The sequence below is a fragment of the Octopus bimaculoides genome, chromosome 19, assembly GCF_046866305.1.
Source record: "Octopus bimaculoides isolate indiv1 chromosome 19, ASM4686630v1, whole genome shotgun sequence".
In the NCBI taxonomy this organism is placed as follows: domain Eukaryota; kingdom Metazoa; phylum Mollusca; class Cephalopoda; order Octopoda; family Octopodidae; genus Octopus; species Octopus bimaculoides.
In genome coordinates this window covers 48,854,228-48,872,966 of record NC_142946.1, presented here as the reverse complement: position 1 = coordinate 48,872,966, position 18,739 = coordinate 48,854,228, and the positions used below count along the sequence as shown (strand labels likewise).

Sequence of the window (18,739 nt, the reverse complement as noted above, 5' to 3'; positions counted from 1 at the left end):
GCACCATGACACAATTCACTCTGCCAGAAATTTGGAAACAACATGCTGTACTGCTTGGCATTTATGCCAGAAGCTCCAATATGAACATTTCAGAGTGTTTCAGTGTCAATCTGAGGAGAGTGATAAAAATCAAACATCCAATCAACATCATGGTGTTTGGAGTGATCACTAGTAATGATGACATTATGCCTCCATTCATCTTCCCACATGGCCTCAGATTCAACACAAAGGTCTACATCAAGTGCCTAGAGGAGGTAGAGCTGCCCTGAGTCAAGAGGGTGGCTGCTGGAAGACATTATGCCTAGCAACAGGTCTCTGTACCATGCCACACAAACAGGAGGACCCAGTTATGGTTGTCAGACAATTTCAGTGACAACATTACCCCTAACATCTGGCCACCTAACTCCCCAGACTGCAACCCCCTTGATTATTATGTGTAGGAGCACAGTTGAATAACTCCTTGTAACACCAAAGATGAACTGAAGGCAAGGATTATGGCAACATTCACCGACTTAAACAAGGAGACCATCCAGAAGAGTTGCAGGAGATTCCGAAGTTGTCTGGAGGCTGGAGTTGAAGCCAATAGCAATATTATTGAATGAATTTATTCTTAAGTATTTCAAGATATTTTAATATAATTTTGGTAAATATATCTGTTAAAATGAGATGTCAGTGCTATTTTCATTTTTGCGTAATTTAGACAACAATTCATTCACTGCACCCTGTATATACACACACACACTGTCATCATCACTGTTTATTGTCTGTCTTCCATATTGGCATGGGTTGGATGGCTTGACAAGAGCTGAGAAGGCAGTGAATTGCACCAAGCGTTAATGTTTGCTTTCTATGACTGGATGCCCTGCCTAATGCCAACTGCTTCACAGTGTGTACTGGGCGCTTTTTACATAGAACTGACACTAGTGAGGTCACTAAGTAACTTGTAAGATGAAATCTCTCAACTGAACTGGGGGCATAGTGTTGGGAGAGTTGGCTTTGTGCCAGATGATGGAAAGTTAGAGTATGACAGAAGGAGAGAAACAGGTGTCTCACAGTAGGAGAGATACATGGCTACCCCAGTTGGAAAAGGGAAGATGATGGCAGTGAAGAGGTATCAGGGTGTACCTTTAAGTTACAAGAAGGTGAACATAAGAGAAGTGGCCCAGGGGATTAAATAGGGTGAAAGAGTAGGTAAGTTTGCAAAACTATGCAAGGAGAGTGGCAGATGGATAGAGTTGGGGGTAGAAAAGAATGCAGTGAATAGAGAACGTGAATAGAGGTGTGGTCAATAGTGAATATCAGTTTGGAGGAAGAAAGTCAGAAAGTCTGATGAAATAAAACTGGGGCAGGCATTTGATGGGAACAGAATGGCTGAAATAGCATGTGTGCATGGTGTGAAAGAGAAGCACAGTGCCAAGGATGGGGTCAGAAGTACAAAGGAGTGGAAATAGTGGAAAGACAAACATAAGTTGTGGTAACTGCAACTGGCAGAATGGGAGGGTGCAAAGGGGAAGACCGGAGATGAAAGGGGAGTTCAACGGAGAATAAGATGGTAATACTGAGAAGCTATCATGGCTATCAGTGACAAGAGCCATGATGATGATGATGATGATGATGATGATGAAACACATGCGCGCGCGCCACACACATACACACATGCCAATACATATATATGCGCACACACACACATATGCTGATATACATATATGTACACGCACATATATATAGAGATCCATACACACACGCGCATGCACACATACAGAGATATATATACATACATATATATACACACACACACACATATATATATATACATACATACATATACACACACACACACACATATATATATATATACATACATACATATACACACACACACACATATATATATATATATACATATACATATATATATATATATATATATATATATATATATATATATATACATACATACATACATACATATATATATATATATATATATATATATATATATATATATATATATATATATATATATATATATATGTACACACACATATATATATACAGAGATACACACACACACACAACAGTTCATAAGTAATTAATACATTAATTATGCAATAAATGCTTCTAATCAGCTAATTATTGTCACAGGATAAGTGGGCATATAATAGCACAAATGTATGAGATATTCTTTTCTACTCTTGGTACAAGGCCCAAAATTTTGGGGAACTGAACCTGCACCCATGTAGTCTACATTTCTTTTGTTTTTTGGTTTATCTTTTTCAATAAATTTTGTCAAGATAGTAGTAAATATATATTCTTATCTTACCTCCCAGTAAACTGTGATACATTTGCCAACTCCTGTCTCAGTACAATTCCACAAATAATAACTCCCATTTGTGGTTCTGGGTGGGTTAGAAGGTGCTGAAAGAGAAGTACAGAATTCTTATAATATTAATCAAACAACTGATTGACATTTCTGCGATGGGTAGTGGCTAGGTAAGAGTGGTTTAGTTGAAAGAAGGGACAACACTGACATATCATTGTCATCATCATTTAACATCCACATTTCCATGCTTGCATAGGTTGGACATAGAATACTTGGGGAAGATTTTGTATGGCTGGATGCCCTTCCTGTCACCAACCTTCAACTGTTTCCAAGCAGGGTAATATTTCCACATGGACTCACATGTTCTCAGAGAAATTTGGAAATGAATTACACCGCTTGTATAACAGTGACAATCATTTACAACTATCACAGGAAGTCATTGTAAGGAGACTGTAACACACATATCACATAAGCATGTGCACACACACACACACACACACACACATGCACACACACATTTCCAGCTGCCAAACTACCAAATCCACCCTCAAAACTTTGATCAACCTAACACTATAGTAGAAGACACTTAGCTAAGATGCCATGCAGTGAGGCTGAACCTGGAACTATGTGGTTGGGAAGCTAACTTCATACCACATAGCCATACTTGTACCTATAAAAAGTACATTGAAAGTACATATTTAATATTCGGCTTTCATTCTGAAACTTTATGCCTGCTGACACCAACTGACATCCTTTTCCATTTGGAGTTGGTAAAATAATTACAAGCAATGGTATGGTTCCCATGAAATTGCACTACACCTGCTTCACCTAACTACCAGTTATATCATCATCAACCCCTGGACACCACTGTCATGAACCATAAGACTCATAGGGCTACTTATTTGGTTTTCATGACATATAAATGACTTCCTCCAGAACATGATTCTAGTCCCTTTCATGGTTACTCATTTAGAACTGAGTGCAAGCGAAGTCTTTTGCTTGGTAACGCAATGTACCAGTAATTGAAACTGTGACCTTGCAATCATGAGCACAACACCCTAGCCACTATGCTACCATGCCTTCACAGATAAATAAAGGATAACAAAAAATATGGCAACAGTAAACCAACCTGTGTCCGTCATAAATTTCATTGTTAAGGGTGGGTTCCACAAACCCTTCTCTTTTTTTTTAACCCTTGCAGCTACATTGTACATTGTGTAAGGGAGCAGCCTTTCCAGTATAAATGTATTGTTATGATTGCGTAGTGTCTGCAGCTGCAAAAAGAATAACATTAACAACAACAACAACAACAACAACAACGGTTTCAAATTTTACCACAAAGGTAGCAGACAAGTCAATTACATTGACCCCAGTATTCAATTGGTACTTATTTTATCGACCCCAAAAGGATGAAAGGCAAAGTTGACCACGGCAGAATTTGAACTAATTGGCTGCCAATTAGATCAGATAGATGGCAGCCAATAGATCACATATCAATGACTCTTTTACTCTTTTACTTGTTTCAGTTATTTGACTGCGGCCATGCTGGAGCACCACCTTTGTAGTCGAGAAATTCGACCCCAGGACTTATTCTTTGTAAGCCTAGTACTTATTCTATCGGTCTCTTTTTGCCAAACCGCTAAGTTACGGGGACGTAAACACACCAGTATTGGTTGTCAAGCAATGCTAGGGGAACAAACACAGACACAAAAACACACACACACACATGTATATATATATATATATATATATATATACATATATACGATGGGCTTCTTTCAGTTTCCGTCTACTAAATCCACTCACAAGGCTTTGGTTGGCCCGAGGCTATAGTAGAAGACACTTTGCCCAAAGTGCCACGCAGTGGGACTGAACCCGGAACCATGTGGTTGGTAAACAAGCTACTTACCACATAGCCACTCCTGCTAATAAATTAAATACCAATAATTGCCAACAGATTAGATGTTGATGGCTGCCAAAAGATCTAAATTATTTTTTTCAGATGCTAGGCTGTGAATGATGGGAAGGTAAAATTCTGCTCCTATTTCTAGCAGTAGATCATGTAATATAGTATAGACAGGGCCAGTTTTAAGCCAATTAGATTTGTTCAAATTGGGCTCCATGCCAAGAGAGGGGCCCTGAGCACATGCTTGAGCAGAGGATGCTACGGTGTATTTTTAGTACATTGTTGTGCATAATGGTGGAACCTCAAGCTCTTAACTTTTTGGCTTGGACTGGCATATTACACGAAGCATAAAACATCAATCTTTGGCTTTTGTAGAGTAGAGGGGTCCCACTAACAATTCTCTAACTGAGCCACACACTTCCTAGCACCAGCCCTGCATATAGAGACAGCTTTTTTCGTTCGCCATGAATTTTATAATATGTGTGTGTGTGTGTGTGTGTGTGTGTGTGTGTGTGTGTGTGTGTGTGTGTGTGTGTGTAGTTGCATAGTGTGAAATTATCACTTTAAAACAAAATATACATACCTTCCCAAACCGTGGGTCATCAGACCAATACTTAAGTTCATATATTAAATAATAGCCATTCATTCCTATATTAGAATAAGTGAGCTTTATTTCACCATACTGTTGAAAAGGGTCTACTGATGGTAAGGGTGTGAATAAAATATTAGAAAGCTGAGGGAAACGAACTGCAAAAGAGAAAGAATAGATATTAAGCAAACCATCATCATCCCCATCATAATCACCATCATTATCATTTTAACATCCACTCTTCCATGCTTGCAAGAGGTGGACAGAGTTTATTGTGGCTGATTTTCTCTGGTTGGATGCTCTACCAGTCACCAACCTTCAAGTAAAGTAATACTTCCTCATAGCCAGACATGTTGGTTCTCACAGACTATTGGAAATGAATGACACTGCTTGTATGACAGTGACACTCATTTACAACTATCATGTAATGTTAAGACATGTACATGCACACACACACACACACACACACCTTTGTCCCTGGCATAAAGCCACCTCTCTACCTTCTCAAATTCTCACCACCAATTAGTAAAAAATGATTTTCCCTCTTTTTTATCTTTCCTTGTTCTTTCCTGTCTTGCAAATTACACATCAACCCCACTAATGTTGGTAGCATGTAAAAAGCACCCCACATACACTGTAAAGGAGTTGGTACGAGGAAGGGAATCCAGTCATAGAAATAAAGCTAAAGCTGATATTGGAGCATGATGCAGCCTTGTGGCTCACCAGATCCTGTCAAACAATCCAACATGCCAGCATGGAAAATGGATGTTTAAATTATGATGGTGATGTTCATAAATGAATGAATGAATGATGGTGTAGGCATGGCCACACCTTAAGCATCCATACCGTCACTTTATGTGGAAAGTAAACTAAACCATGATAAAGAAAAATTGTTATATATTTATTTTAGTTGGACTGTTGTCCTCATCTTGATTGTTGCGTTCACTACGTTTTGCCTGTGTATCCTCCAGCCTTCTTCAAGTGTCTTCTTAATGTGTTTATTAAAGCAATTCAGTCACCTAGAGTTTCTGAGTTCAATCTCAAGCAAGGCACTAAGGTGAAGTCACCAAAAACGTATTAACTGAACCAAAATATGTCACAATGACACAAGACACCTGAAGAAAGGTCGGGTCATACACAGGTGAAATGTACTCAAGACAAATATACCAGTCTGACTTAAATAAATTTACAGTTGATAAGTAACTCAACCCCTTAGGGGTTGTTGGGGTGCTGCGGTCATGCAACATATCTAGGATGAGAAAGCCTGGCAGAGCCTATCCCTCTCCAGGCTAAACTCATTTCCATAGCTGAGTGGAATGAAGCAACATGAAATGAAGTGTTTTGCTCAAGAACACATCAGATCGCCCAGTCTAAGGATTGAAACCATAATCTTACAGTCATGAATCCAAGATCCTAACAACTAAGTGACGTGCCTCCACCAGTGGTACTCATTTCTATAGCTGAGTGAACTGAAGCAACGTGAAGTGAAGTGTTTTGCGCAAGAACACAATGCAACACCTGGTCAAGGAATCAAAACCAGAATTTTACGATAATGAATCCAACACTTTAACCACTAAGCCACACACTTCCACAAGCTAAAACATAATATAAATTCCTCATCTCAAAAATATAGAAAAACTGTAGATAGAAATTGGAAATAGATTAAAATTTTAAACAAAAAGAAGTTACTTACTTGGTATATTTTCCTTCAATATGGTTTCTGATTTAGTTACAAAACTATATTTGTTACTGGAGGAGATGTTGAATTGAAAATATAACCAGTTTTCAGTTAAATACATGTAAGCAGTTGTATTTATTGATGTTTCATCGCAGTTAAACCAGTCGCTTTTGTTTTTGGAATTTTTACTGAAATGGCAAAAGAAGCTTTCATCTTTTATCTTTTACTTGTTTCAATCACTAAACTGCAGCCATGCTGGGGCACTGCCTTGAAGAATTTTAGTCGAGAAAATCAACTTCAGTACTTTTTTTTAAAACCTGGTACTTATTTTATTGCTCTCTTTAGCTGAACTGCTAGATTATGGGGACATAAACACACCAGCAGCGATTCACCAATTGTCAAGCAGCAGTGTGGAAAAACACTGACACAATGGCATACATACATACATACATATATATGAGGGCATACACAAAAGTAACCAGAAACGTCCTCTGTGGGACAAGCTTGTTGTAGTTCAGGCATCTGTCACTAGAATCCACTTGATGTGACCCTCAGACATCAGTTTACTGACTGGTGGTGTCCAGTGAACTCATACTGCTATGTTAATAAAAAAACAAACACATGAAGATACAAGAAAAATTATGCTGTCCACTCCAAGCCATGGTGAGTACTACCTGATACAGAGAAAAAAATGGCAAAATGAACTTCAGAGAAATACAAAGTTTTCTCATGCATCTTCATATATTTGTTTTTTATTAACCTTTGCAATCAGGGCAACCTTTCTGCCACATCCTGCACATGTGCATTTTCTTCTTTGCTTTTGCGTTTATCCCTCAGCATTGCTTGACAATTGGTGTTAGCTTCTTTACATTTTCATGACTCAGCAGTTCAGCAAAAGCGATTAATGAATAAGGGGCAGACTTCAAAATAAGTACTGGAATTGATTTGTTAAAGTAAACCCTTCGGGATGGTATTACAGCATGACCATAGTCCAATGAGTGAAATAAATGAAACACAAAAAAAATCATAAAAAGAAATTACAACAATTAATCTTTTCCAGTTCTCTTCATTTTTGTTTTTGCATGCTTCCACTGAACCACTAAATGCATCAGTGCATGCCTTGGATATGTACAGTATCTTGTTTTAGTTTTGTATTTTCTGTTGTACTGAAATTACTTTGTATATGTGTGCAGTGCACCCTCGTGGAGGTGCAATGGCCCACTGGTTAGGGCAGTGGACTTGCGGTCATAGGATCGCGGTTTCGATTCCCAGACAGGGCGTTGTGATTGTTTATTGAGCGAAAACACCTAAAGCTCCACGAGGCTCCGGCAGGGGGTGGGGTGGCGAACCCTGCTGTACTCTTTCACTACAACTTTCTCACACTCTTACTTCCTGTTTCTGTTGTGCCTGTAATTCAAAGGGTCAGCCTTGTCACACTCTGTGTCACGCTGAATATCCCCCGAGAACTACGTTAAGGGTACACGTGTCTGTGGAGTGCTCAGCCACTTGTCTGTTAATTTCACGAGCAGGCTGTTCCGTTGATCGGACCAACTGGAACCCTCAACGTTGTAAGTGACGGAGTGCCAACCACAGCAGTGCACCCACAGTCAGCATATAATAGTTATTTAACCCTCTAGCATTCAGGTTTCTCTCTTGGGTGTGATGCTTATTTATTCACATTGCTTTGAATTAATCATGGATTATCTTGTTGCTTTGAGATATCAATGATGTGATTGTTTCCTTTTAAATCTGGCCAGTTTGAACATAAAGCAGGTACAATATTTTGGATGGATGCGGCTGATTAAAATGTTAAAGGCTTAAATCTACCCCGTAACAGAATCCTGTTGCTCACTGCCTACAAATAGTAGTGAACTCCTGCAAATCACAAGAACACACTGAACAAAGGCAGAGAGGATTGCTGCCTGGAACAGGTTTCCCATAAATCTGTTTGATTAGGGCTAATCTGGGGTAAGTAACTAAAGTAAAATCATAAGCTCTCAACCAACATGCTGCTGGATGATGGATTCTGGTGACAATGTTATTCTGAAATGAAACAACACCAACAGCAGTGGCAGTTGTAGTAAAGATAGTCCCAGATAACTTTCCCTTTTTTTCATTCTTTTTACTCTCACTTAATTAGTTTTTAACTTATTTTAATCACTCTTGTTACTCTCTCTCTCTCTCTTCCTCCTTTGCTGGAACAACCTCTCTCCGAGCTTGTTCTTTCATCACTTTCAACAGCTTCTTCATTCTCAAGTTTACTAGACCTAAAAATGCACACACACACATTTTTAAGTCGGAGGCAGTGACAAGTGATCTAGACCTTTGGCGATATACCGTACTTGAAAAGACCCGTTAAGTCAACTGAGATCCTAGTCATGGCTGATGCCAGTGCTTCATAATAAGCACCTGTGCCGGTGGCATGTAAAAAGTACCCACTACACTCTTGGAGTGGTTGGCATTAGGAAGGGCATCCAGCCATAGAAACCATGCCAAATCAGATTGGAACCTGGTGCAGCTCCCCATCTTACCAGTTTTCAGTCAAACAGTCCAATCCATGCCTGTATGGAAAAACAGACATTAAATGATGATGATGTCCTCTGTACTTCTTGTAATAATTAAAATTATATTAATCATTGGCCAATTTATTTTCATTCTCTCATTGTGCATTTGTTTCTCATTAACTTTTTGATTCTCCTTACATTAAATATGCTAACTGTAACTTAACTATTGTTTTTGATGCAGATGGTATTCCTCAGTTATGTATTCCCTAAAAATGTCTACCTTTCTTCACAAATCAGTATACAATCTTATGCAATATTTAGTGAATCTCTCATCCCTATTTCAGAAAAGATAGTAAAGTCTACACTATACTGATGAGATTGCAATAAGACGAAGAGATACTTGTTAGCTTTTTAATGCTCCCAGCATTGAAAAAGCTAATGGTGACTTAATTTTTCTTTATAATTCACTTGAGATATTAAATATTCAAATATTTTTACCATTCAACATGGAAGTATTGATCGCCGTCTTCAAAGGCGGAAGTTATAAACAGCCATATATTTCTGTCAACATTTCTTTCCAAACCATAGTTAAAATCAGGTTTATCTGAATGACATTAAAAAAATGAGTTATATCATACTACTTTATCTAAAAACATATTTTAAAAAATGCAAAACAATTTTATGTAGTTACATTTATATTTTCTTGGGAGGGTCATTATATGCCAATAATAATAATAAACACATGCACTGGTTCAATTTCACTTCTTCATTATTAGTCAACTGAAAGGCAGCAAACTGGCAGAATTGTTAGCATGCTGGACAAAATGCTGCTAAGCATGTTGTCCCTCTTTCTGCTTCAAGTTCATGTTCCACCAAGGTTAACTTGGCCTTCCATCCTTTTGGGGTTGATAAAATAAGCTCTAGTTAAGCACTGGGGTTGATGTAATCAACTTACCTCTTCCCCCAAAAAATTGCTGACCTTGATTCAAAATTTCAAACCATAATTAATCAATTAATTTGTTATTTATAACCAAATTACTAATTGCTTGCTTGCTTAATCAGTAGGTTAATTAATCAATTAGTTTGTTTGTTGAATACAGAGACAGAACATTTATATTTTGCTATTTTTGCATTTTGCAAAACCATCTTTGAATTAATCCTTTTGAAACTATATTCCCAATGTTTTTTTTACTTGTTTCAGCCATGTTGGGGCTTCAAGAATTTTTAGTAAATCAATTCATCCCAGCATTATAGTTTTTTAAAGCCTGGTACTTATTCTATCAGTGTCTTTTGCCAAACTACTAAGTTACAAGGAGGTAGACACACCAGCATTGGTTGTCTAGAGTGGTGGAGGACAAACACAAAGACACACATGCACACACACACGCATGCACACACACACACACACATACGTGTAACAGGCTTTTTACAGTTTCCATCTACCAAATCTACTCACAAGGCTTTGATTGCCTGAAGCTATAGAAGACACTTGCCCAAGGTGTAATACAGTGGGATTGAACCAAGAACCATGTGGTTGGGAAACTAACCTCTTACCACACATTTTATATTTTCACACGGTGGGTCTGTATCTGGAAAAAGGAACAAGGCCCATGGTCAGATACTGAAAGAAGCTTGGTGTGTATGTGTGTGTATATACATACATACATACATACATATCATCATCATCATCATCGTTTATCATCCACCTTCCACACTGGCATGGGTAGGATGGTTTGACAGGAGCCGGCCAGGCAGAAGCTTGCACCAGACTTTTGTGTCTGCTTTGACAGAATTTTTACAGCTGGATGCCCTTCCTAACACCAACCACTCAATAGGGTGGACTTAGTGCTTATTATATGGCATAAGAAGCACAGGCGAGGTCAATTTTGGCAAGGTTTTTACAGCTGGTTGCCCTTCCAAACACCAACCAAAAGAGACCAATAGAATAAGTACCTCAAAGCACACACATATATATACACACACATATATATAGATGTATGTGTATATCTATGTTTGTGTGTGTCTTTCTGTCTGTGTTTGTTTCTCCATCACCACTTGACAACCGGTGTTGGTGTATTTATGTCTTCGTAACCTAGCGGTTCAGCAAAAGCGATCGATAGAATAAGTACTAGGCTTAAGAAATAAATCCTAGGGACTAAAACCCTTCAAGGCAGTGCTCCAGAATGGCTGCAGTCAAATGACTGAAACAAGTAAAAGAATAACAGAATAAATTAAAAATGAAAAGGAACAGGTGAAAAAATAAAGTGTAATACTTACATCCAAATTGAATCTCTCTCATCTCCGGAGAAGGTGGACAACGTACTTTGAAAGCCTGTTTTTTCTCCGAGTGAAGTTGAAAACTAAGAGTAGTTGCATTTGTTTTAGTAGCATTAACTGCATTGTTATTTATCATCATCTTAAAATCCTCAGAGCCTGAATATACACAAATGATATCGACATATTCACCAACAACTCCGAAGTCTGGAACTTGTATTTTTACGGGGATATCTGGAAAATCAGAATAAAGGTATTGTTTTAAAGTTTATTAAGTAATTATATGTATGTATATATATATATATATATATATATATATATATATATATATATATATATATATATATATATAAAATTAAGTGTGGACTAAAACACTTAATCTCTTCAAATATATGACCATTATCATCATCATCATTTAATGTCCACTTTCCATGCTGGCATGGGTTCAATGGTGAGACTGGAACTGGTAAGCCGGAGAGCTGCACCAAGTTCCAGTCTGATTTGGCATGGTTTCTACAACTGGATACCCTTGCTAATGCCAACCACTCCAAGAGTGTAATTGGTGTTTTTACACTCTTGGAGTGATTGGCATTAGGAAGGGCATCCAGCCAGAGAAACCATGCCAAATCAGACTGGATATTTGTCAAAATATATAATGTTTTTGTATTGGTGCTAAAAAAGATAAGTCTCTATCCTGATAGGACACTAGCCTATCATATGTGACAATCTTGTCAGCTTTGTGAAACATGATAATGGTTTCAAATTTTGGTAGAAGGCCAGTAATTGTAGAGGAAGAGGTCAACTCAGTTATATCACCCCACCCCTCGTACCCAACTGGTACTTATTTTATTGACCCTGAAAGGATGAAAGGTAAATCAACCTTCGTGGAACTTGAACTTAGAACATAAAGAACGAGAAGAAACGCTGCATTTCTGTCTGATATATATCTCACTGAATGACATGTTGAGCAAATATTTTCTGCTATAGCCTTGGGTTGACCAATATTCATTGAGTGAAATTTGGTGGATGAAAACAGTATGGAAGCCCATTGTATATATGTGAGTATGTGTGTATATCCATGTGAGTGTTTTATGTGTTCTATAACAATATCACCTGTTGATCTGTGTTTTCATGTGCAAAGTCCACTAGAATATAAAGTATCTTGAAGGCATGTAAGGGTTGTTATCAAGAAGGGCACCAAACCATAGAGGAGTGGGGCTGATCTGTTCAGCTAAAACACTTTCAACATGGTACACCAGTATGGCCACAGTGCAATGACTGAAACAAGTGAAAAAGTAAAAAGCAAAAGATTACTTGAAGAACAAGTAAAGGCGGGCATCAGAAAGAGCATCCAACCATAAAACCTTGACTCAACTAAGTTTCTCATCCAATAAACACAAGCATTCATGCAAAACCAGATAAAAATATTACAAGAAATATATTCAACTGTTTGAGCTACTTGTATGACTTATTGGTGGAATGTAACACCTGTATAGCCTTTTTAAATTGCATGCACCTGTTTCTTTCACTATTTAGTTGTTTGCTGAGTAACGAAGTCAGTTACACAAAAGAAAGAAAAATAATCATACATCTGTTGAAAATATAAGCATATGAGTGTATATTTATATACTTTGAAAATTTATGCACATAAGTTACATCTATATATCTAGCATGGCTGTGTGGTAAGAAGCTTGCTTCCAAACCACATGGTTCCGAGTTCAGTCTTACTGCATAGCACCTTGGGCAAGTGTCTTCTACTATAGCCTCAGGCCAACCAAAGTCTTGTTAGTGGATTTGAAAGAATTGAAATTGAAAGAATTGAAATTGAAAGAATTGAAATTGAAAGAAGCCCATCGCATATCATCATCATCATCATCATCGTTTAATGTCCGCTTTCCATGCTAGCATGGGTTGGACGATTTGATTGAGGACTGGTGAAACCCGATGGCTACACCAGGCTCCAATCTGATTTGGTAGAGTTTCTACAGCTGGATGCCCTTCCTAACGCCAACCACTCAGAGAGTGTAGTGGGTGCTTTTACGTGTCACTGCCCCACCTCTAGCAACGCTAGTGGTATGTATGTATGCATGAATGTGTTATTATCTCCTTATCTTGACTTCATGGTACAGCTGTAAACAAGTGTCGCCATCATGAAAGTGGTATCCTTTGTTTCTAATCTTCCATGGAAACATGTCTGGTCACTGGGAAATATTAACTTGCTTGGAAGCAGGTGAGGGTTGGTGACAGGAAGGGCGTCCATCCATAGAAAAATTTGTCTCAACAAGTTCCATCCAACCTATGTGACCATGGAAAAAGGGACATTAAAATCATGATGAGGATATATTTTCAAGATGGAATGATAAAATCTGAAGGAGATTTAGTTGCCATTTATAGTAGGCTGAAGCTTCTTTGTTTTGCCATGGCCACCCCAAGGAATGTACAAGCACACAGAGACAGACTGAACAGTGGAGCATGTTTGGCATGTCTGGACTTTCAGACTGCATCTCATATGGGTCATCAGTCTATTTTGAAATGTGTAATATGTGTCTCAATTAAGTGGAGACTTGCTATAAATGGAACAAAAGATCCGTGAATCTAGGTCAAACCTCTTTGTATGAACAACTATCTTGTGTTCCCTAGGAGTACTGGAACAAAGCCGACTTAGTTGGAGTGTAGTGGGGTGGCATGGAGAAAGGTTATACAACAACAATACAATATCAACGACCATAAATGATACATATAAAAAACAAAGGGAATATTCCTATTTAAGCAAAACAAAGAACAACAGAAGCATCAGTACCAGCAGATACTTATGCGGTCAAACAGGAAAATTAAAAGCTTATCCACCATTTGCAAATGAATACAATCTGGTTGATTGGGGTGGAAACCTGGCAGAATCATTAGCATGCCAGGCAAAATGTTTAGCAGCAATTCATCTGTCTATGTTTGGCGTTAAAATTCCGCTAAAGTCAACGTTAACTTTCATCTTTTCAGGTTCAATAAAATACTTACCAGTTAAGAAGTGGAGCCCCTGAAATTGCTGGTCTTTGTGCCAAAATTTGAAATCAGTATAATCTGGCTGGTTGTAACATACAAATTATTTTAGGTGCCTCTGCAGACATCATAGATACCCTCTCAGCCCACCCACCCTGGGCCTTCTGGAACATTGAGGATGTAATAGCAAGCAAGAGGGGGAGAGAGGTAGGGAGTGAGCTATGCTAACAGTTGGCTAGAACTGAACAGCGCAACATGAAAGAAAGTACCTTGTTCAAAGCCACAACACACCACACCCTGTCCAGAAATGGAACCCACAACCTTATGATCGCAAGTCCAATACCCTAACCAATGGGCCACATATCTTCACACTAATGCACTAAAACTACCATAAATATCTCAGTTTTAGACTAGGTAGACACCTTCCACACATGTTAGTGATAAAAAAGGAAGGGCCATCCAGCCCTTCCAATTCTCCAACATGCTAGGATGCCTCTGATAAACCAATGCAAGCATAGAAAAGCAGATTGTAAAACATTGCTGATGGTGGTGATAGTGATGATAATGATAATGATGATGGTGGTGATGGCAGCATTTATGCAATAAAACAAAAGAGAAACAGAAACATACCGATGAAAAAGAATCCGCTGACAGACACCATTATGCAAAACACCAGGAATAATTGCAAGTAGGCTCTTTCCATCTCTAAAATATCAAAAATATAAGATAGTGGTGTTAGATACAGGGATAAGAGAGGAAATAGAAATAGAAAGTAGTAGCTATAACATTCACAGATATTCTGAGATCAGCAGCTTCAGTGCATTAGATTTTCAACTTCATAATCTATCTGTAAGTCATTTCAACATCCTTTTTAACATCCACTTTTCTGCTGAAGCAGGTTTTCTACAGCTTGTTGCCTTTCCTGTTACCAACCCCACCCACTTCAAGCAAGGCAATATCTTGCCAAAGCAAAACATGTTTCTGCAGAAGATTGGAAATGAAAGTCATCATTTATATGACAGTGACAATTGCTTACAACTGTCACATAATAGTGGGGTCAGTCCGTCCCACTGCATGGTACCTAGGGCAAGTGTCTTCTACAATAGTCCTGGGTTGAACAAATCCTTGTGAATGGATTTGGTATACAGAAACTGAAAGAAGCCAATTGTGTCCATCCGACCATCTCTCTCTCTCTCTCTCTGTAAATATATTGTTGGCACTCCGTCGGTTATGATGACGAGGGTTCCAGTTGATCCGATCAATGGAACAGCCTGCTCGTGAAATTAATGTGCAAAGCATTTAGAGTGGAGTAAAAACCTACACAACTGGTCCCTAGAGCAGTGGAAGAATGTTATTTTCTCAGACGAGTCCTCCTTCACCTTATCTCCAACCACCGGCCAAGTATACGTGTGGAGACAGCCAAAAGAAGCATTTGACCCAAACTGCTTTCTCCCAGCTGTTAAACATGGAAGAAGATCTGTGATGATCTGGAGGGCTATATCTTGGAAATCCAGACCCAATGGTTTCATTTCATGGCAGAATTAATAGTCAAGACTATTTAAGCATTTTATCTGATCAAATTCATCCTATGGTTGCAGAACTGTTTTTGCAGGGAAACACAATCTTTCAGGATGATAAGGCAAGAATTCACACAGCTAAAGTTGTTACTGAATGGTACAAGGAACATTCTAGTGAAGTTGAACATCTTGTCTGGCCACCACAGTCTCCAGATCTCAATATTATTGAACTGCATTTTAGAAAAACAAGTAAGGAGTCGATATCCTCCACCATCATCACTACAAGAACTGATGACTGTTTTAGCTGAAGAATGGACAAAAATTCCTTTGGAAACAATTCAAACTTTGTATGAGTCCATATCTCATAGAAGCCAAGCTGTAATTTCTTCCAAAGTCAGTCCTACTCCATATTAAAATAGGTGTTTCCATTATTTTGTCCAACCTCTGTGTATGTATACATGGGTCCAGGAATTCAAACACATGCATCAATATGTATACATACACATATACAAACACAGATGTATGTAAATACATTTGTATATATACAGGGTGTCCACAAAAATTGACATCATTTCGGAGTCTAATAACATAGCTAATTCTTGCTCAAATGATCTCAAATTTTAACAAAATGTATAAATGCTAAGTTTAGATCAAGCACATCAGTGATAATGACAATGTGTTGTTGAAATAGCCACCATGTGCACCTGACTTGACACCTCGTGATTCTTTTTCTGTGGGCTATGTGAAAGGACTGGTCTATATCTCAGCTCTTCCTACAAGCCTAGAGGAACTCAAGCAGAGTATCACTGAGGTGTTAGAGAATGTTACGCAAGACATAGTACAGCATGTTAAGCAGGAGCTGGACTATTGACTTGACGTGTGTCATGTCACAGGTAGTGCGAAATGGCCCAGTGGTTAGGGCAGTGGACTCGCGATCAAAGGATCACGGTTTCGATTCCCAGACCAGGTGTTGTGAGTGTTTATTGAACGAAAACACATAAAACTCCATGAGGTTCCGGCAGGGGATGGTGGTGAACCCTGCTGTACTCTTTCACCACAACTTTCTCTTACTTCCTGTTTCTGTTGTGCCTGTAATTCAAAGGGCCAGCCTTGTCACACTGTGTCACGCTGAATATCCCCGAGAACTACGTTAAGGGTACACTTATCTGTGGAGTTCTCAGCCACTTGCACATTAATTTCATGAGCAGGCTGTTCCATTGATCGGATCAACTGGAACCCTCGTCATTGTAAGCGACAGAATGCCAAAGAGAAGAAGTGTACATATTGAACATATATGAAGCTTTGTGAAATTGGTTATAAAATCTACATCTCTCTGAAACTTTTGTTTGAATTTTGATGAATAAATCTTTAATTGTTCAACATGAAGCCTATTTAATTTTGTTTGCCTGGGACATGCAGTTACTCAGATATTCACATTTCAAATGATGTCATTTAGATTATGACTGGGAGATAACAGTTTGCGCAAAGTAGCTGACCCCAGCTTCCACCATAGCCTCAATACAGCTCTGTAATGTGGCACATGCATTCCTCACTGTGTCCCTGAGATGATCTTTGAATACCTCCTTGATCTTGGCTACCAGATCAGACTGGGTGTTCAGGCAGAGTGGTTGGTGTCTTTCTCAACTATGCCTCATACATTGTAATACATAGGATTACAATTGTGGGAATTGGGAGACCCAGAAATTCAGGCTAGTGAAGAAATAGAAACTCTGACAACCACTTGCAATGATAGATCGGATTATGTTGTGGTGTGTTGGGGGTGTGTGTAACATATAACAGAATAAGATCCATATAAACTGGTAATGATATGAACATGATATAATACAATACACAGATAAACAAATGGAATTAAATAACTATATACATTAACAAAATAAATAAAATTAAATACAAAAAAAAGAAGGAATAATAGAAAAAATAAGTAGGTATAAACACATGAACAAAAAAAATAAAAACAAATTAAACTAATGTGTATAAACATGATACTGATAATGCAGGCACATTCCTACACACACATACTAAACATAGACACACAGAGGGATAAACCGCATGCGCATACAAAGACACATACAATAGGAATACAAAATGGCTGATCATTAGTAAGGAAAGACACACAAAAAAAAAATAAGAAAGCAAAGGACCACTGATGAGGTCACAGAAGTAAGACGAAAGAACTCTGGCTGAAATATACGATTAATATAAAATAAAGCTGAAGCAAATGAACACGAAATATATACTGCGTGTGTTTTTATTGGCTAAACTGGCAATATGACCATCCCCAAATACGACAATATATCTATATCCATGTATGCATGTATGTATGTATGTATGTTCTATTTCACTATTATCAGCATTTGCTGTTTCATTAAATTAATGATAACTTAGTTGGTGAAATTTATGTTGGACACTTTTTTTTGAAATATGAAGTTACTATACTTCTCATGCTCTGCTTTTTCTAGTTTTCTTAAAACTAAATGTGTTTTCATATCATACGTCCAATCCTGACATTTGTTTTCAAGAATTTGTTGAAATCTTTGTAAGTAAGCTTCGAAGGTTATTCCTTCTTCGGGGTTATATTTGAATTTGCTTATGGAATTTGCTACATGGTCAGGCAAAAACGTATTCTCTGGTCTGGTTATCAACTTCATTAGTTGTAACATTTGCTGCTGCAATCCTTGTTGTTGTACTTGTTACTTGAGTTGTTGTTGTTGTTGTTTTTGCACCTCAACTTCTCCAGCTAACAAGTCTTCCTTATTTTACGATTTTCATAAGTTTGCACACGATTTTTGTTTCTCTTTTGTTGAGCTATTTAATTTTCCTCATGAATTAGTTTAAACTCTCCATGTGAATGTTTTTCTTTTCACTCTGCATAAATTTGTCTTTCCTTATCACTACTGTTGTAAAGAGGGTTCCTTCCTCTGGTGTGATATATA

General features: G+C 38.0%; 1 protein-coding gene across 4 annotated transcripts in view; it reads right to left on the bottom strand.

Annotated features, from left to right (window-relative positions):
- LOC106877106 (uncharacterized) overlaps positions 1 to 18,739 on the bottom strand; it is a 59,664-nt gene that overhangs the window by 23,392 nt on the left and 17,533 nt on the right. For 3 of the 4 annotated variants that reach the window (XM_052974781.2, XM_052974782.2, XM_089337620.1), the window contains exons 2-8: positions 14,899 to 14,973; positions 11,278 to 11,508; positions 9,499 to 9,604; positions 6,512 to 6,684; positions 4,813 to 4,976; positions 3,453 to 3,597; positions 2,324 to 2,418 (exon numbers count right to left, since the gene is read on the bottom strand). In XM_052974781.2, coding sequence (XP_052830741.2) covers positions 2,324 to 2,418; positions 3,453 to 3,597; positions 4,813 to 4,976; positions 6,512 to 6,684; positions 9,499 to 9,604; positions 11,278 to 11,508; positions 14,899 to 14,971 — 987 coding nt within the window. In that variant the 5' untranslated portion in view covers positions 14,972 to 14,973. Of the gene's footprint in view, positions 1 to 2,323; positions 2,419 to 3,452; positions 3,598 to 4,812; positions 4,977 to 6,511; positions 6,685 to 9,498; positions 9,605 to 11,277; positions 11,509 to 12,387; positions 12,522 to 14,898; positions 14,974 to 18,739 lie in introns of those variants that run through there. The other variant, XM_089337621.1, reaches the window with a different exon arrangement.